Below are 16,581 nucleotides of genomic sequence, written 5' to 3' on the forward strand. Positions count from 1 at the left end.
GTCACTTCTATAAAATCATATTGGAGTAGTTAATGATTTACTTCATCCTGCTTTTTTCTTTTACTTTTATGTAATATATTCTTATTGAACTACACCAGCTTAGGTTATTTGCTAGACGATTCTAGCAATAGAGCAGTCTACATTACACAGAGACACACAGGGCAGTTTACATTGCTTCTAGTAATACTGCTGATCCCATGGGATTTGAATAACAATGATAATTGATAACAGTTACCATTTATTGAGTCTGTGCAGTGTGTCAGAAACCATCACGCTGAAGATTTCATAAGCATTCACTCAGTTAATCCCCACAAAAACCTTTTGTGGTAGATAGTATTACTAAGCCCATTTTACAGGTGGGAAGAACAAGTCTCAGAGAAGTTATTTAACTTGCCACACAGCTAATGTGGTTTCAAACACATATTCGTCTGACTCTGTAGTAAGCATTTTAAATTGCTACATATTTTGCTGCTACTTTGAAATCTTACTTTATGTTACACCTGACTTCATATTTTAACAGAAACTTGAACAGCCCCTTCAATGTTCATGTCAAGGCCCTTATAGAGAAGCAAGTCTGTGGTTCTTCAGTGCCTTCCTTAGGGTAACTCAAGTCTGCCCACATCATCCTGACCCTTCTTAGTCCCTGCTGCAACCCATATAAATCTTTGATGGTCTCATGGTCTCAAATTTGAGGTGCCCATGAAAAGCTATACAGGAGTTTCACTAGGACAAGTCACTTAACATGTAAGTATGTGTCAGAGGCAAGCTATCCTTTTTGGTTTCCAGAATTCACTCATCAGTTCTGGACCACTTATCTCTTATATTCCCTGGGGAGTATCAGGATGTGTGAGAGAGGTGCTGATATTCCAATGGGTTATCTTTCCTTCAAGGATCAATGTACCCTCAGAGGGCCTTCACTGACAGTTTGATGTCCAAGTGCTTCTAACCCTCCAGGCAACTGAATACTCAGCTTCCTGCGAAAACACATCAGCGACCATCTTCAGGTACATTTTCTAGGTGACGTTTCTTTGGGAATTGGAGAGTTGAAATGAATATTATAAATTGTAGAGGGATCCAGACAAGGTGTAATGAATGAAAAACAGTACATAGATTGGGAGAGAGATGGAAAATAGTATGAAAAATTACCCCAAAATTCAAAGGCAAGAATCTTGCCATTTTGTACCATGAAATATGGGAATAGTTGTATTTTCCGTACAGGTCATGTATGAAGCATTAATAAGCTAAAGTACACAAAGCTAAATGACAAATCTTGATTAACAAACTGCTCCATGAAACTCATATTTGTCTCGGCGTGTTTAAAGATGCTTGAGGGCTGTAAATCTCTGACCCTCATTCTATTGATCGGTAAGAACACCACCCTTGTTTTTAACTAATAAAAACAATGGTTTATCTTTACTTTAGAGTAGGTATCATATAGAGTAGTTAATTTTTCACTTTTGTAAATGTGTTCCTCACTCAGTTCTTACTCGGAGACTCTACAACATCTGTTTTTAAGAAAAGAGGTAAAGACACCACATCACACTGAGAAATCTTGGTTTTGACCTTCTCTTCACCTTTAGTTCCCTTCAGCTTTAGTGTTAAAACGAATCACATCAGCAATACAGAAAAATGCCACTTAAAAGCATTAACCTAGTTTTCCTTTCCCTGATATTTAAGTATGTCTCTGATATTTCAAGGGAGGCAGTCTGGGATTGAATTTGTGAGAAAAGAATAGCGAATTCTATTAAAAATTTTTTATTGGATGAAATTATTTCTAAAAAGAGACCCTAATTAAGACCCTCAGGAAGAAAACCAATGCCTAAAATGAATACAATGTTATATGTCAATTATAGCCCCATAACCAAAAACAAAACCATGGGATTACTTAATTGTGTGTTGTCATGGAACATATAAAAGGGGCTTAAAGGCTACTTTCAATAGTGGATTCTAGGAAAGCAATGCTGTTTTCCTCATGAAAATATTTTAGTATTTCAGAGTTTATAAACATCTCAGCTTGACATCATTACCAGCCTCTCTTCATACTTTATAGATCTTCACAATTACAGAAGTTTCTCATGTTTCATGGATACATTACCACAACCGTCATTAACGTTTGAAAGCCTTGGGGTGTCTCTCTATTCATTCTGGTTGCTCTCCGTGCTCTGCCACACCTTTCATCTTTGGCTTCCAGTCATAGGTTCTTTACTGGCTCGATTCCTCCTCCCTGCTCCTCCCTCCCGCGCCACAACGTCCTTCCCCAACATCACCTACTTCCCACTTTTTCTTCAGTCTCTTTCAAGAAGTTTCTCTGACCAGGTGTCCCCACCTTATCCCTGCCCTGTATGCATGTCCCTAAGCTCAATTCTTGTTTTAATTTCTCTGAGCATCCTTCACTTCTTTTCACACTTCCAACTAATTTCTTCTTAGTTGGAATCAATTGTGTAAGTTCCATGAAGGAGGGACCTTGTCTGTTCTTGTTGTCACCAGTGTGAGCAGACATATTTGTGCAAATGTGGGATAAAATGGAGTCTCTCTCGGAACCTGCAACCCACTAAGTCCTTAACAAAATCTAACCAAGCCTAAGAACACTACCAAGACATTTCATTAAGAATACTCAAGCAGTAAATAAATTTTAAGTCTTGAAGTTAAGTGAAATATTTGTAAATAATGAGATTAAGTTTTTAATAGGAACAGAAATCTGTAAATACTTTATATATATTTTTTGTTCACAAACACACACACCACACACACACACCAAGCTTCTTATGTTATTGAACGGATAGAAAGGCTTTTACTAGAACCCTTGATAGATAAGCAAAAGGGTCAAACTAGTAAGTGGTCAATTTTATCTTCATAAACATGTGCCTATGTATGATTGAAATTATAGATATTAGTAGAGAAATCTGGGGAAAAATCAGAACCATCTCTAATTGGATTAGATGCTACAAAAAAAAAAAACAAACTAAACATTATTTTGATCATTCTGGAAATATATTTTTAAAGTGGGAAATGTTTCTACCATAGTATTACGTAGCCAAAAATCAACAAAAATTAGACACTATTTATACAATTTTAATATTAGAAAACCAGTCAAAGACCATTTTACCAATCAGAATAGAGATAAGAACTTATTTTTTAATCAAATATCTCAAAATTAGCAAATAGATTGTTTATTGGAGTCCACTTAAAACTACCAATCTTTCTCAGCCATTGCTAATGCTTGTAATAAAGGACTAACTGAAATTTATTTTCTTTTCATTTAATCAGTGTGCTTTTGGAACAGACAGGTTGTGTTCCCTGCCATTTACAAACTCAAGGATTTAATTTAGAATTCAATAATTGAATGAGATAGTATAATGACCTTTTATATAAATTCATCATTTCTTATCTTTCCCAAAGCACAAAATGTCCTGTATGCCATAATCATTATTGTTTACTTTTCTGGAAGGTTTTTGTTTAAATTTCTATAACTCACCTAGGATTGTAAATCTGCCTTCAAAATACAGTGTGAACAGCTTACCACTCCAGTTTTATAAAAGCTCATAGCTGATACTGTGAGACTTGTATGACCATTAATTTCACTCCCTTTATACTCGGGTTTATAAAGAAATCTGAGTACCTGTAATATCTCTTTCCAGGAAGTTTGAACACAGTCTCATTTGCCTCCTGCTTTTCTGAAAAGTTGGAACTTTGAGTTTGTGTTTCAGAATTCATTTATCTCGGTTTAAACACACTGAGGCAAATATGAGCTTCGTGGAGCAGTGTGTTAATCAAGATTTGTCATTTAGTTTCAGAATTCATTTATCTCTCATTTATCTTTCTTTCTTTCTTTCTCTCTTTCTTCTCTTTTTCCTTGGGGATCAGGGGAGGGGAGGGAGAATGCACTACCTGGGCTGACTTTCAAGAACTGGCAGTACGCTTTGTCCTATGTTTGTGGACTGCCTTTGTATGAGCATAGATCAGTGGTTCAAAAACATAATTCATGAGCCTCCAATTCATTGCTTATCAGGTTTTCCTGAAGAGGAAACACATGCTGCTGTGGACGTGGTGGTGCAAAGTCAGAGGAGTTATCCTCTGAATGGCTAAACAGAGCCCATGTCCATTAAGGGCTTCAAGGGCAATTTGGGAGGAGGAGCATTGGGCATTGTTCCTCACTGGGCAGGATGGCACAGCCACAGCTCTGGGGTTCTCCAGCAGGTCTGAGGAGCAGTTAAATGTAGACCACCATTATTGGGCAAAGTTTCGGGGCAATCCCCTCATAGCCTACTGGTTTACCTCTGTTTCTCCATAGAGTATTATTGGCTTTTGAAGTGGGGCAGTTCTTCAAATCTGTCCCACACATTGCAGTATATTACTACCTCTCGTCCTGACACTAAATACCAGTGCGCCTGCCCTCTTTAGGCACCACAGCCATGAAAAATAATCCCCTTCCCATTTCCAAAATCAACTCTTGCCTGGGTGGCCTTGAGAGTCTCATGAACTCTTCTCTATCAAAGAAGTAACAAAGAAAAAGACTTTACAACACAAATGAAATTGGAATTTAGCTTAAATTATTTTTAAAAAGATCCTTTTTGACCTGAAAGTGTACTTGGGAACATGTAACTGAGGATAGTTCTAATGTTTCTTAGTGTAATGCTACCTGGAGAGAGGAAAATAGACCAGATCCCTTCTGATCGGACTCTATGTTAATGACATAGTTAGGTCTTAATTTTTCTTCAAGTTGTTACAAAACAAGTTCTTGTCTTCTGAATTGTATTAAGAATCCACTGAATTTATTGGAACATTCATTTTTCATTGTCTTTTATCTTCGGTAACCACCATAAGATTTGAAAGATAGTATCCCAAGAATTGAGTTATAAATCTAGCATTTAAAATTTTTAACTTTAATTTTGCAATTCACATAAGCATTAGCTTGAACAGGTCACTTCTTTGATACTTCACAACTTCTAAAAGTTACTTGAAATATAATTTATTTACTCTTAAAAACATATGAAAGCTAGGCAAGAGCCTCTTAACTGTGTTAAGATTAACCTAAACAATAATAGAAAATGCCTTAAGTAGCTAAGCTTTAGATCCATGAAGGAAACAATTCTTAAACGATGAGTGTAGGTGAAGGGTAGAAAGATATTAAGTATCTCAAGCTCCTATTGGTAAAATTAAGATGCTGTGACCTTTAATTCATGCTGGAATGGCACTGCCTCTCCAGTGGCATTTGGAAATATGGGAGATGTTCTGGTTGCCACAAGGCTGTGTCAGGGGAGTGCAATGGTATCTAGGGTTTGAGGCCAAGAATACTAAATCTTGTGCAATATGCAGAATATTCCTGCAAAACAAAGAACTGTCCTGCCTGAAAGCTAATGGTGACTTCATTGAGAAATGCTGTTATACCTCTAACAGAGATCACCTCAAGTCCCACCACCTGGAGGAAAGAGCAAGTTAGTCTTCTTGATGTCAAAATGTAGCACCTTGTTATCAGCCAGATGTTCATGAGACCCAGGCACTGCTCACTTGTCTTCTGAGCTTTTCCCTGTCCCGATCATTTTCCCTCATCGCAAAAAGTCCAGGAGCGGGGTCGGGTGTAGTGTCAATACAGGGTCAACTACTTACGCTGAAATGCTTTGCAAATAGTGTTAAGGACAACGTTAGAGCCACTGTTGACATATTCCTTGTTTAATTCCTTCTATCTGGCCAGTCACCAGTTCGTCAATGTAGTCTTTGAAATAATGCTCACGTTTCTTTGACATGATGCTTGTGCTTCTTTCTCTCTCCCCGTCCTCATTCACTCTTCTTCCCCATAGTCTCTGCACTTATCAGCTGAGCATCTGGAGAGAAGGCTCTGGATGAGAGCCCCACGAAAGGCCCACTCGTAGGCTAACTGCTCTCCAAACAAGTTCACCTCCTCTCTCCAGCCTCTGCTAGATGTTCCCGACACATCATTTCCCCACGATGCTTTTTACTCAGAAATCTTCGGGTGACTGCTGCTTCCTACCACATCACAGATCACATCCCATCACGCCTTCATCATTACACGAAAATTTATCAAAGGTATTGGCAGTGCTTTTTTTATCTTTGTATTTTTTCATCTTTTTCATCTTGGTATTTTCCATTACGTCTGACATAAACCAGATGCTGAATATATATTTAATGACTACACAATGGAAATTTGGTTCTCAGTTTTTAAGACTTATGTCTGAACGCTTGTTAAAGCTGGTTTGTTTTCTCCTTCAATCCAAGCCCTTATTAATTTCACTTTCCTTTGTACTCTTGTGATATTACCACAGTAAAGAATAGGACATTTAGGTTGCTGTTTATGATGTTATTGTTGCAAAATATTTCTGCTAATTAATTAGCTCACAAACTAATACTATTGAGCACACCACTGAGCAAATGGTAGCAACACTCCAACAAGTCCACAGATGATTGTTTATTGCTTGCTGGGAACAATTCCACAGCTGGTCTTTACCAAATTACATCATGCTGTATCATGGGTGTTTGGGGCTTACAGACCCTTTTACAATGTACCTGGGGCTTAGAGTACAGCCCAATCCTTAATACAAATGATATAAGGCCTGTCATTAGACTTTAGGAGAAGCCTGTGAAGTTAATGGAAGTTTCCCATTATAGGCTATGAGTCTTAAAACAGACTTTTCAGTTTAGATATACAAAAAAGAAAAAGAAACAGAGCTAGATATTAATTTATATGTAATGAATCCTTCACATCAGGTGATTTTTGAACATTCATTCACTTCAGTTTCTAAGCAGAGTACTTTATTAAAGACTGCTTCCACATCTGTAGAAGTTCAGTCTACAAATCACAATTTCTTTATATTTATATGCATGGATCTGATATGTAAATGTTCTGGAATTATGGCATTTTAACCAACCAACTTTACTCTTTAACTTGGTATCTAAATTAGCTTTGCCTGCAAATCCCCAGCATTTTTCAGAAACAGTACCAGCCCTGAAAGCAACCAAGCCATTAAAAATATTTCCATACTTTACTTCTTCTTACCTTTTTTAAATAAAGAAGAATAATCTCCATTCAGTTACATAGAATTGGAATACTGCTATGTAACAGAAATCATCATACTAATGCACAGAAATTGAAAGGCAAGCAACTTTGGTCTAGGCTGAACTGAATTAAGTCTTGACCTTGTAAACATTTCCATAGGAGGTAGACCATACACATTTGACTTTTTGTCAAATAAGGGATAGTAAACAATGATTCTGAGATCCTAATAAATTAAAGGCGTTTTAAAGGCATTAAATAAACATTTCTCTTTTTTAGAAACCAAAAATGAAACAGATTTTCAATAAATTAAGAAGTGAAATATTAAATCCTTAGAGTTGAAATGTCTGCATCTTCAAAGCTCCACTGGTTGCATTTGGTAATGCATGAATCTGTGATTAATAATGAGACCACATTCTAAATAATTTGTGTGCAAGGCAAACTCTGCAAGTACTTCCATTCACTAGGGAGTTGTCCTTAGTTTTGTACCAGTGACCTGAAAAACAATGTCCTGCCACTGAATATTCCATTTTCTTTCTCTGATGGGAGTCTCAGTGGATAGGATTTGAGCAGTAGAGATTTTTAAAGTTTCAACCCCAACCCGACATTGCTGGTTTAAGTGCCTCCAGCTGCTGTTCCCATGAACACAGTGTTGATGGGTGGTAGAGAGGACACCATTTCTCTACCATTTGCTCCGTGGGAGTCCAGAGTTTCTTGAGTTGGATACTGATTGGAAGTTCCATACATACACTGGGATGAGGAGGAAGGAACTGGGGCTTGCAAGCTGGATGCTGTAAGGGAAAATATAATCAGCAATTGAAAATTGGCTACATTTTCTTTTCTCTGTAAGTGCCACTCGATGTTAAGCCTTCCTATCTACCTTTGCACCCATATCTGTACTAAATCTGAGTGTGTATGGTTTCTCAGAGAAATCCTCATCTTTTCTTCCATTTCCCTCCTTGCTATTCTCCGAGAAATTGTTTCCTTCTTCTTCTCATTTCACAAAGGAAACTCAATTTCAAACATAAATTTAGACAACTTTATCACCAAAATATATCCCCAGTCTACCTCCTCTTTCCATCTGTGCCTCCACAACTGTATTTCAAACCACCGTCTTCTCTTACCTGGATCAACAGCCTCCGAACTAGTCTCTTGACCCTCACCTTTGTTTGCCCCACCTCTCACCCTGGAGAGAGCAGCCAGGATAATCTTGCAGAAATGTATATCAAATTGTCACTCTTCTCAAATGTTACAGTGGCTCCTCATTACTCTTAGAACAAAATCCAAGCTCCCTGCCCTGGTTCATAACACCCCATATGAACTGGTCTCTGTCTTCTGATTTATTTTACTCCCCTCTCTTCATTTACCATGCTCAAAACACACTGGCCTTTCTGCCCTTTAAATTTTCCGAAAGCGTTCCCATTTCAGAGACTATGCAACTTGCCCTTTCTTTTGCCTAGAGCTCTCCCATTAGATCTTTACATCATTGCCTCCTTCTTCTCATTCAGCTTTCAACTCCAGATTCCTTTCCCAACAACACCACCTAACACAGCTCCTCCATGACTATCTGTCATTTTATCCTCTTTAATCTACTTCAGAGTACCTGAAATTATCTTTTTAGTGCACTGGTTTATATACTCACTGCCTTCTCTCTCCCTACCGGAATGTAAGCTTCTTGTAGGCAGGAACTCTGTCCCGGTCACCACCATCACCTCACACCTAACATGAGGTTTGGCACCTAGTAGTAGGTTCTCAAAAGTTTTGACTAACTGGCTTACTAACACTACATTTCCTGCATTTTGGTTGCTGCCCTCTAAGTGCTGTTTTTCTTATTGTCCTAACAACCATCTTCTCTGTCACTAAAAATCAGGCTTTATAACTAAGGAAATAGTTATTGGTCCTAACTCCCCTTGTGCAACTTACCCACTTACTCTAGTCACTCTTTTCACCCTGAAGCCCTTTGTGTAGTTTACCTGTAAGCCAGCTCTGACAACTTAAGCTTAGAGTCCATCCTGCACCCAAGCTATGTTCCATCAAAGCTTCCACTATCTCTCCGAGTAAACAGAACTAATAGTAACAACAGCAACGCGGTACATTTTAGTCTCACAGTGAGGACACTTCCTAAAGTGGAATTTTCTGCTTCATTAGTGTAACCTAGAAGCAATGACCCTCTGCAGACAGCATGAGACGAGTGCTCAGGGAGCATCTGTGGTGGTCATAGGAAGGGAAGAAGTGCTTCCTATTGAATTATTGGAAAAGCACACTGAGTGAGGAGAGATGGAAATTATCTCATTTCCCTTATGCTGTTTGGGTGTCAATGCCCTCTACTTTCACTAATCTGGAATCAATTCCATTGGAAGATTTCAATCATCTCACATAAACATTAAAACTCTGCCTTGATACTTACATGGATATAGACTTGCCCTGTGATACCTTATTAGCAATTTCAGAAACTAAACATATGAATTATGTTTTTGCCCTTTTTTTTTTTCAACTCACTGATTTATTGAGTCCCTACTATGAGGCAGACACTCTACTGGGTGCTGGTGATGCATCTGTTACAAGTTGCAGTATTTTCTTAAGGACAACAAGCTGGTTGGAATAAGATGCTAGGGGACTTCATAGCAAACATTATCTTGCTCATTTTTACTTAAAATGTATGTTATAGAACAATAAAAAAGCAACATTTTCTACAGAGGTGTCTAATTACATTTTACATGTATTTGAGAAAATGACAGTAACCTTCATCACAATTCACCATCTTTTAAAACTTGGGGTGGTTTGAGGGTACTGGTGGAGATTATGGGGTCCAAAGAAAACTCTTGGCACTGCCCCGCTTCTAACAGTGAAAAAGGCAGAGTGAGAGACATCATCCTTGCCCTCATAAGACTTACAGTTTTTTAGATTGCATTTGACAGGGTATATTCATTTTTGCACACATAATAGATGCCAGCTATTCTTTATGAAAAGAGTAACAGATCTAACAGTAGATTGCATGGTGACATGTCTACTGAGAAATGGTAAGATTCACAAACGTAACTTCACATCCAAAGTGATAAACCAATGGTGGGAACATAAATGCCCAGTTAATACTGCAAACCTGAGGTTTAACAACTGTTTAAAAAATTTAGTTTAATTTAATTTAATTTTTTTAGGGGGAGGTAATTAGATTGATTGATTGATTTTTAGAGCAGGCACTGGGGTGAACCCAGGACCTCATACATGCTAAGCATGCACTCTATCATTTGAACTATGCCCTCTCCCCTGGTTAACAGTGTTTTAAAACATTTTCAAGAGCTACTAATATAATTTACCTACTACAGGAGTTCGACAGGCAGCTGAAGGTGATGTGTCTGCAAAAAAAGAGCTGGTCTGCTTCCTACCACTGTCATCTAAAATGTTAAGGGGATCATGGATGTCACTGTAGGGAGGCAGTGAGCGGACACTGCTGATGACAGAGACGTGTTGATTCACCATCGATCCAAGTCTATGAGACTCTGGGTAGTTTATATTGCTTCCGTAGTACCCTATAACAGAAAATGTTGAGAGTGTAGAGTTAACTTACAAATAATACTCCAGGAAGAAAAAAAAAAGGATGCAGTAATAGGATAGAGCCCTAAAGATATCATGCTGTAAATATTACATATCCATCTACATTTACTCTACAGTTGGGTTTTGGCTTATGGTTCACTACGTTGTTTTTGTTTTAAAAATACACAGGAGTTATCATATTATTAATTTTGAGATAATGACTACACTTCTCTCATAAGTCCCTTATTTAAATTAACAAGTTCTACTTACAAAGAAAAAAGCACTATTAGCCTCTATCTAGCAAAAAAGTTAACTCTGCCTGTGAAATACTAGTTTTATTTACAGACTCATGTTTCCGGGAGAAGGACTGGTCTACATGAGGAGAGGGGCATCACGCCTACTTTGGTGGATGGATTAGTCCTCTGAATTTTCTAGCTCAGTAACTTCAATGTTTTATCAGCCTAATAGGAGGCATGGTTTGGGTCCTAATCTTTAAGATCTGCAGCTAGTCCTCCAGAAGAAACATTATTCACCAACAACCTTTTTAAAGAACAGAACATTCTTCTTTTAGGGTACCAAGGTTGGTTTCAAACATATGGTTTGACATAATATTTTTTCATCACATGTGGCATTTAGAAAGGCAACTTTAGTAAAGCCACAAGAAGTAGGGATATGTTTGCATGTGGCAGAAACGAGCTCCAAATGCCTAAGATTCCACAATCTTTAGAAAGCTCTACAGGGATGACACGCTTTTCAGCCGAAGTGGAGCTCAATGTCTGATTTGGCCTTCCTGCCATCTCAAAAGCCAGAACAAATTCTTTAAAAACATCAATACCATTAGGTGAATTAGGAGGCAATGTTGCTCCTTGGCAGGTGGCAGCTCCTGCATTGCTCAGGAAATTGAAGCTTCCGGTATTTAAAAACTGCATGCTGTGTGAATCTTGGCCATGTGGGGATGGTCCATAGCTGGAAGGTGGCCGAGAATTATATGGAGACACAGCACAGCTGCCACTGAAGAAGTCTCTAGGAAGCTGCTGTTCACTCCAGGCCATGCATCGACTGTGCTCAGGGCGATGAGGATAGAGTCCTGATGGGGGATGAGGCTGGGCCCTAAACACAGTCTGATAGTTGGAGTTGGTCCCATAAAAGTCATGGCTGGCCTGAGGGAGAGCCGGATAAATGGGCTCTGGGAATGCTGAGCAGTGTGACGGGGCTGACAGCACTGGACCCACACTTGGGGGTCTCCCCGCCATTGGCCCCTGGTTAATGACGCTTCCTCGGCTGGCCATGGCTGGAGAAATGGGTGGTGTCATCAGATGACCAGAACTCTGGGAAAGCTCCATTTGACCTGGAAAAAAGTTACCAGAGTGTTCACTAGTGGCAAATTCAAACAGATGGGCTCACATGTTTTAAAATTATTCAAAAGACTTGTTAATATATCTTGTTATATATTAGTTCATTTCTACTCTCCAAAAATAACAGGACTGGGGAACTTCAAAATTCTAGATTTAAAAACACAACATGTGTGCATTTCACAACTGTGGCAACTTTTGGAGTTAGTGACTGTGGAGGAAAGTCTGGGCTGGCTTCATCCTTCCGTGGGTATGAAGATCGTTAGAGCCCAGCTTGGGAAGGGCAAGGGGGCAGGAGGTGTGCTGTTCACATTTCTCCATAATTACAAAGCAAGCTGAATGTTAAATGGTTTGAATTTTGGGGTGAAAGAAGAAGGCAGTCATATCAAAATAAGAATGGCTTCAGAGCAGCCAATTCAAAACTTCCTGCAAACCCCGTTGTTGGGCAATGAGTTATGGATGCCACCAATTCCCTGGGCCTCCAATTTCCCATTGGTGGAACTAGGCCCCTGAACTAAAAGGCCCTTTCAGGTTTAAAATTCTGTGTGTCCCATGAAGTAAGGTATGTAGAAGGATTTCAAAACAAGCAGACTTAAAGTATAATCTAGTAGCTAGCTAAGCCATAAACATTCAGATTGACAGAAAGAGGACCCCAGACCAAAGAGAAAATTATTGTAATGGTTAAAAATAGCTGAATTCAATTTTTTAAAAAATATATATTCTTTTTTATGAAGGGTAGGTAATTAAGTTTATTTACTTATTAATTTTTTAATGGAGGTACTGGGGATTGAACCCAGGACCTAGTGCATGCTAAGACTGCACTCCACCACTGAGCCTTACCCTCCCTCCTTGAATCGATTTTTTATGGAGGAGAAATAAAGTTTCCTCAAAATCCAAAAATAAATAAGCAGCTTATATTTTTCAACTTTCAAAGCATCTTAAGGATTCTATGGGCACCTGATCTATTTTTTTCTTCCACAAAATCAAATAACCAATTATTTGTACTTCTGCTATAACTAAGAGAGTATGTCAATGTGATACCTATCTTAAACATGGCATTGATGAAAATGTGAATGACAAATGCTGAAAATCACAAAAAATATTATAAATCTTCATTATAAGTCAGTGATGAGCCTTTTTATTCTTGGAATACCTGGAAGGTACTAGTTTTAAGAAAGCCAAGGTTCTTGTGAGACATCCTGAAGCCTAAGTGGGCTTCTTGGTTGCTTCCCAGCCTACCTGTGAGCGGCATGTTGTCTGTACTCCCAGCAGGGAATGGGTGCAGAGCAGAGGTTAAGCCTCCAGGTTGACTGGATGACAGAGGAAGGTAGGTTGTTTCCACGTGGCTTTCATTCTTCACAGTGTCGCTGGGAACAGCGCTCCCTTTATTACGGTTGGCCAGAAAGCATGAACTCGGAGAGGCAGTGAAGGCAGCTTTACTTGCATCTGGAAAGATTTTTTTTTTTTTTTAATAGGAAAGCTAACATCATTCCCATAGTCCTAGTAGGTAAGTCCAAGTTGAAAAAAATACATATTCTAGGGTTGGGTCATAAATCTGGAAACTCCTGAGAAGTGTTTTCCACGGGAAACAAGGCTGGCAGATCTTTGGTCTTGGCAGTGCTGCTGGTTTTTGTTAACTGAGTATTTGTGAATGCAGGTGTGTTGTGAGGGGCACTAAATAACCCACTCTGGAGTGAATAGCCTTTAAAAAGCAAGTCATCACATCCCAAATACATGTGTTTCCTTCCTTCTCCAAATTCCTATAGAACTTATCACTACACCATTTATAAGGTGGTATATACCACATGTGTTGTCTTGAATTATAGTTTTTTTTTGTACTATAGTCACTGTTTCAATTTCATCTAAGTTCTCGGAAGTTAAGAATATAGATTTTCAGAGTTTTCAGTAAAGTACTTTGACTGCTCTATGCATCAATGGACGAAAGGGAAAAATAGGGCTCTGTTAGTGTTACTATCCTGTGTTAGTAGTCACTACATTAGGGGAAAACTGAGATGGTTATAAATCCATTTAACCTGTGTGCTTACCAATTCTTGATCTTAAGTTTCAACAAAGAAATGTGCAAAACAAAATATACATTTTTAACTTACCTGAATTCTTCATATACTTGTCCAATAAGTTCTGTAACTCCTGTTCTTTGTCATTATTAAACTGGGTCTCCATGGCCAGCAGAATGTATTCATCAAGAAGCATTCGGATCAAATGGAAAGAACCTTGTTTATGGATGGGGGATCAGGAGAGGGCGTGGTGGAGATGAAATAAGGGAGAGAAAGAGAAGGAAAGGAAAGTCAAGTTATCTTTGTGACCATCTCGCAACACTTTACAAGGAGCAACTGAAATAAACAAACACTTGTTGGACTTTAAATGACCTGCTAAGACCAACACGCTTAACTTGGGTCTCTAATCTCTCTGTGTACCGCCTGCCCATTGCACTGTGTGTACTGTCCTGCCCGCTCTTTGGCCACTAATTACATCAAAGGAAAATACGGATGAAAGTGAGACACGCTTTATGCTTTAAGAGGGCACACACTGGAGTGTGATAAGCTTTAACCTGAAGAGAATGAGCTCCACTCTGCTCTATTTCTGTTTACTTTGTACTGAATAATTAGACAATGGCCAACATGGTCTGGAAAAAGTATCAGGTGAGAAGATGTCTTTCTAACCTAAAATAAAATGCTCTTTCACTTAAAAAAAAAAAAAAGGAAAAGAATAATTTTCATGCGGAAGATGTCCTAGAAAACATCTTTTAACAATTCAACAGATTTCCCAGCAAGTCTTTTTTCATAATAAAATCAGTTTTAAATGTTGTATATTTTAAGAAACTTTAAATATAAGCCAAGCCATATTTTAAATAATAGCTCAATACATTTTGTTCATCCTCAATACAAGTTCATTGGTTATATCTAATTCTACTGAAAAGTAAATAAAAATAATTTAGTTAACTGTAATCTATTTTATAATGTGGAGATTTCTCAAAATGCAACTACTAAACATGGAAGTATTGTCCAGGAGCTAGAACTAAGAATCTCAGAAATTTTAGGAAAAAGAAGGCATTCAATTTTTGAAAAAGCTAACTTGATTCAATTTTTTCATAAGTCATATAGATCAGGAAAGATGGGTCAGAAAACACATATTACAGCGTGTCTTCTAAACTGCTCTTTGATTCCTGGAGCACAGCTATGCGGGTTCCTGGAAAAGATGAAAACATTTGCCTTACTGCAGTGAGTAGTGCCTTTGGAAAATAATGTATTAAGTATTGTTTATTTGCTTGTTTAAGAAAGAAAATTTATTCAAGCAGTGGTGGAATAAAATGGTTTTAGCTGATATTTCTTACGTGTTTACCAGGTGCTAGGCAATGTATTTTATAGATATCACCTCACCCAGGTGCCTATATAACCGAATGAAAGAAATATTTTCCCCTTTCTACAATGAGCAGACTACCTTGGGTAAAACCCAAGCCAAAGAAAAGCAGTATTAGGACTGAACTCGGCATGTGGTCTGACTCTAAAATCCAGGCCAATAACTACCATTCTCTACTGGCTCAGTGGTCAGATTTGAGAAGTGACAGTGCCACAATATTTAAAAACTGATAGAAAATGTGACTGGGGAATGAATGATGTAATTCACTCGAGAAGAATTTTATAAAGCATATAAGATACCAAAACTGGATGCGTTGTTCAGGGTGAGATTGTGCATTACTCGAGCACCAAAAAAGCTCCACTTCAGCAGAAAGTCTTGAGCCCTCTTCTTTAATGATCTTCCATTTTGTTTGCTGGTCTAAAAGTAAAGGAACAAAATGAAACTCTAAAATCTGTCATCTCGTTATTTCATGGTTCCTACATAAGATCAAGAGGTAGATAAACTGACAAATGGACAGATGGCATGGCATGCCATTTATTTCATCAAATAAAATTATTTGTCGAGGGATTTTTATTTTAATCTGTCTTTGCTGTCATCTTTAAGGTTAATAGTTCTTTATTCTGTATGGTTTTGTTACTCAATAGAATTGGAAAACAAAATGAAACAATTTACAAAATATTTTCTCTCTTAATTTTCCTTTGACAGAACTTTAAAAAGAGCAGTAGGTGAAGTGTGGAGGAAAGGTTATATATTTCTGTGAATGATTAACTCCGACTTCTCTGGTCCTGAATGATAATCTGTTTTCCTTCCAGGAGGAAAAAAAAAAGTCTCTACACTATAACTACTCTCCTTGATACAGAGTGGCTAACACCAACTGGTGATGGATATATATTTGTTCTTATTGCCTTGTTTCATGATGGATGACTTGAAGGTTAACTGAAAGAGTTGAAGAAACCACATAGAAAACACAAAATCCTGAGCTCCTGGAATTTAAAAACAGGCAAATACTTAAAAGCATATTTTCTGTTAGCATTTATGAAAGCATGCTTTTTAAGAAAAGGACCAGATCCTTCCAGTTTCTAAGTTTATCTTCCAAAACTGATGTTACTCAGCTGTAACTTTATTGACTGATAGGGAAAGCATAGTGTCTTGTAGTCCATCAAAAACGATAAATAGAATTGAATTCATGCCCAATGCTCTCAAATCTGCCATATTTCTAAACTTGATATTTGGCTTGCCTTATTTGTAGGGTTTCAAAAGCTTTGCAAGGCACTTTGCACATAGCCTATCATCACTCCCCCACCATTCTAG

The 16,581-nt window shown here is 38.0% G+C and overlaps 1 protein-coding gene across 3 annotated transcripts in view; it reads right to left on the minus strand.

The window, feature by feature from the left end:
* Positions 1 to 6,409: 6,409 nt before the first annotated feature.
* Positions 6,410 to 16,581, minus strand: part of RFX6 (regulatory factor X6) — a 107,170-nt gene continuing 96,998 nt past the window's right edge. For all 3 annotated transcript variants that reach the window (XM_074368452.1, XM_074368451.1, XM_074368450.1), the window contains 6 exons: positions 15,570 to 15,687; positions 14,001 to 14,123; positions 13,132 to 13,338; positions 11,376 to 11,888; positions 10,324 to 10,536; positions 6,410 to 7,800 (listed from right to left, as the gene is read on the minus strand). In XM_074368452.1, the coding sequence (XP_074224553.1) occupies positions 7,625 to 7,800; positions 10,324 to 10,536; positions 11,376 to 11,888; positions 13,132 to 13,338; positions 14,001 to 14,123; positions 15,570 to 15,687 (1,350 nt within the window). In that variant the 3' untranslated portion in view covers positions 6,410 to 7,624. The remainder of the gene's footprint in view (positions 7,801 to 10,323; positions 10,537 to 11,375; positions 11,889 to 13,131; positions 13,339 to 14,000; positions 14,124 to 15,569; positions 15,688 to 16,581) is intronic.

The sequence above is a fragment of the Camelus bactrianus genome, chromosome 8 (genome assembly GCF_048773025.1).
Source record: "Camelus bactrianus isolate YW-2024 breed Bactrian camel chromosome 8, ASM4877302v1, whole genome shotgun sequence".
In the NCBI taxonomy this organism is placed as follows: Eukaryota; Metazoa; Chordata; class Mammalia; order Artiodactyla; family Camelidae; genus Camelus; species Camelus bactrianus.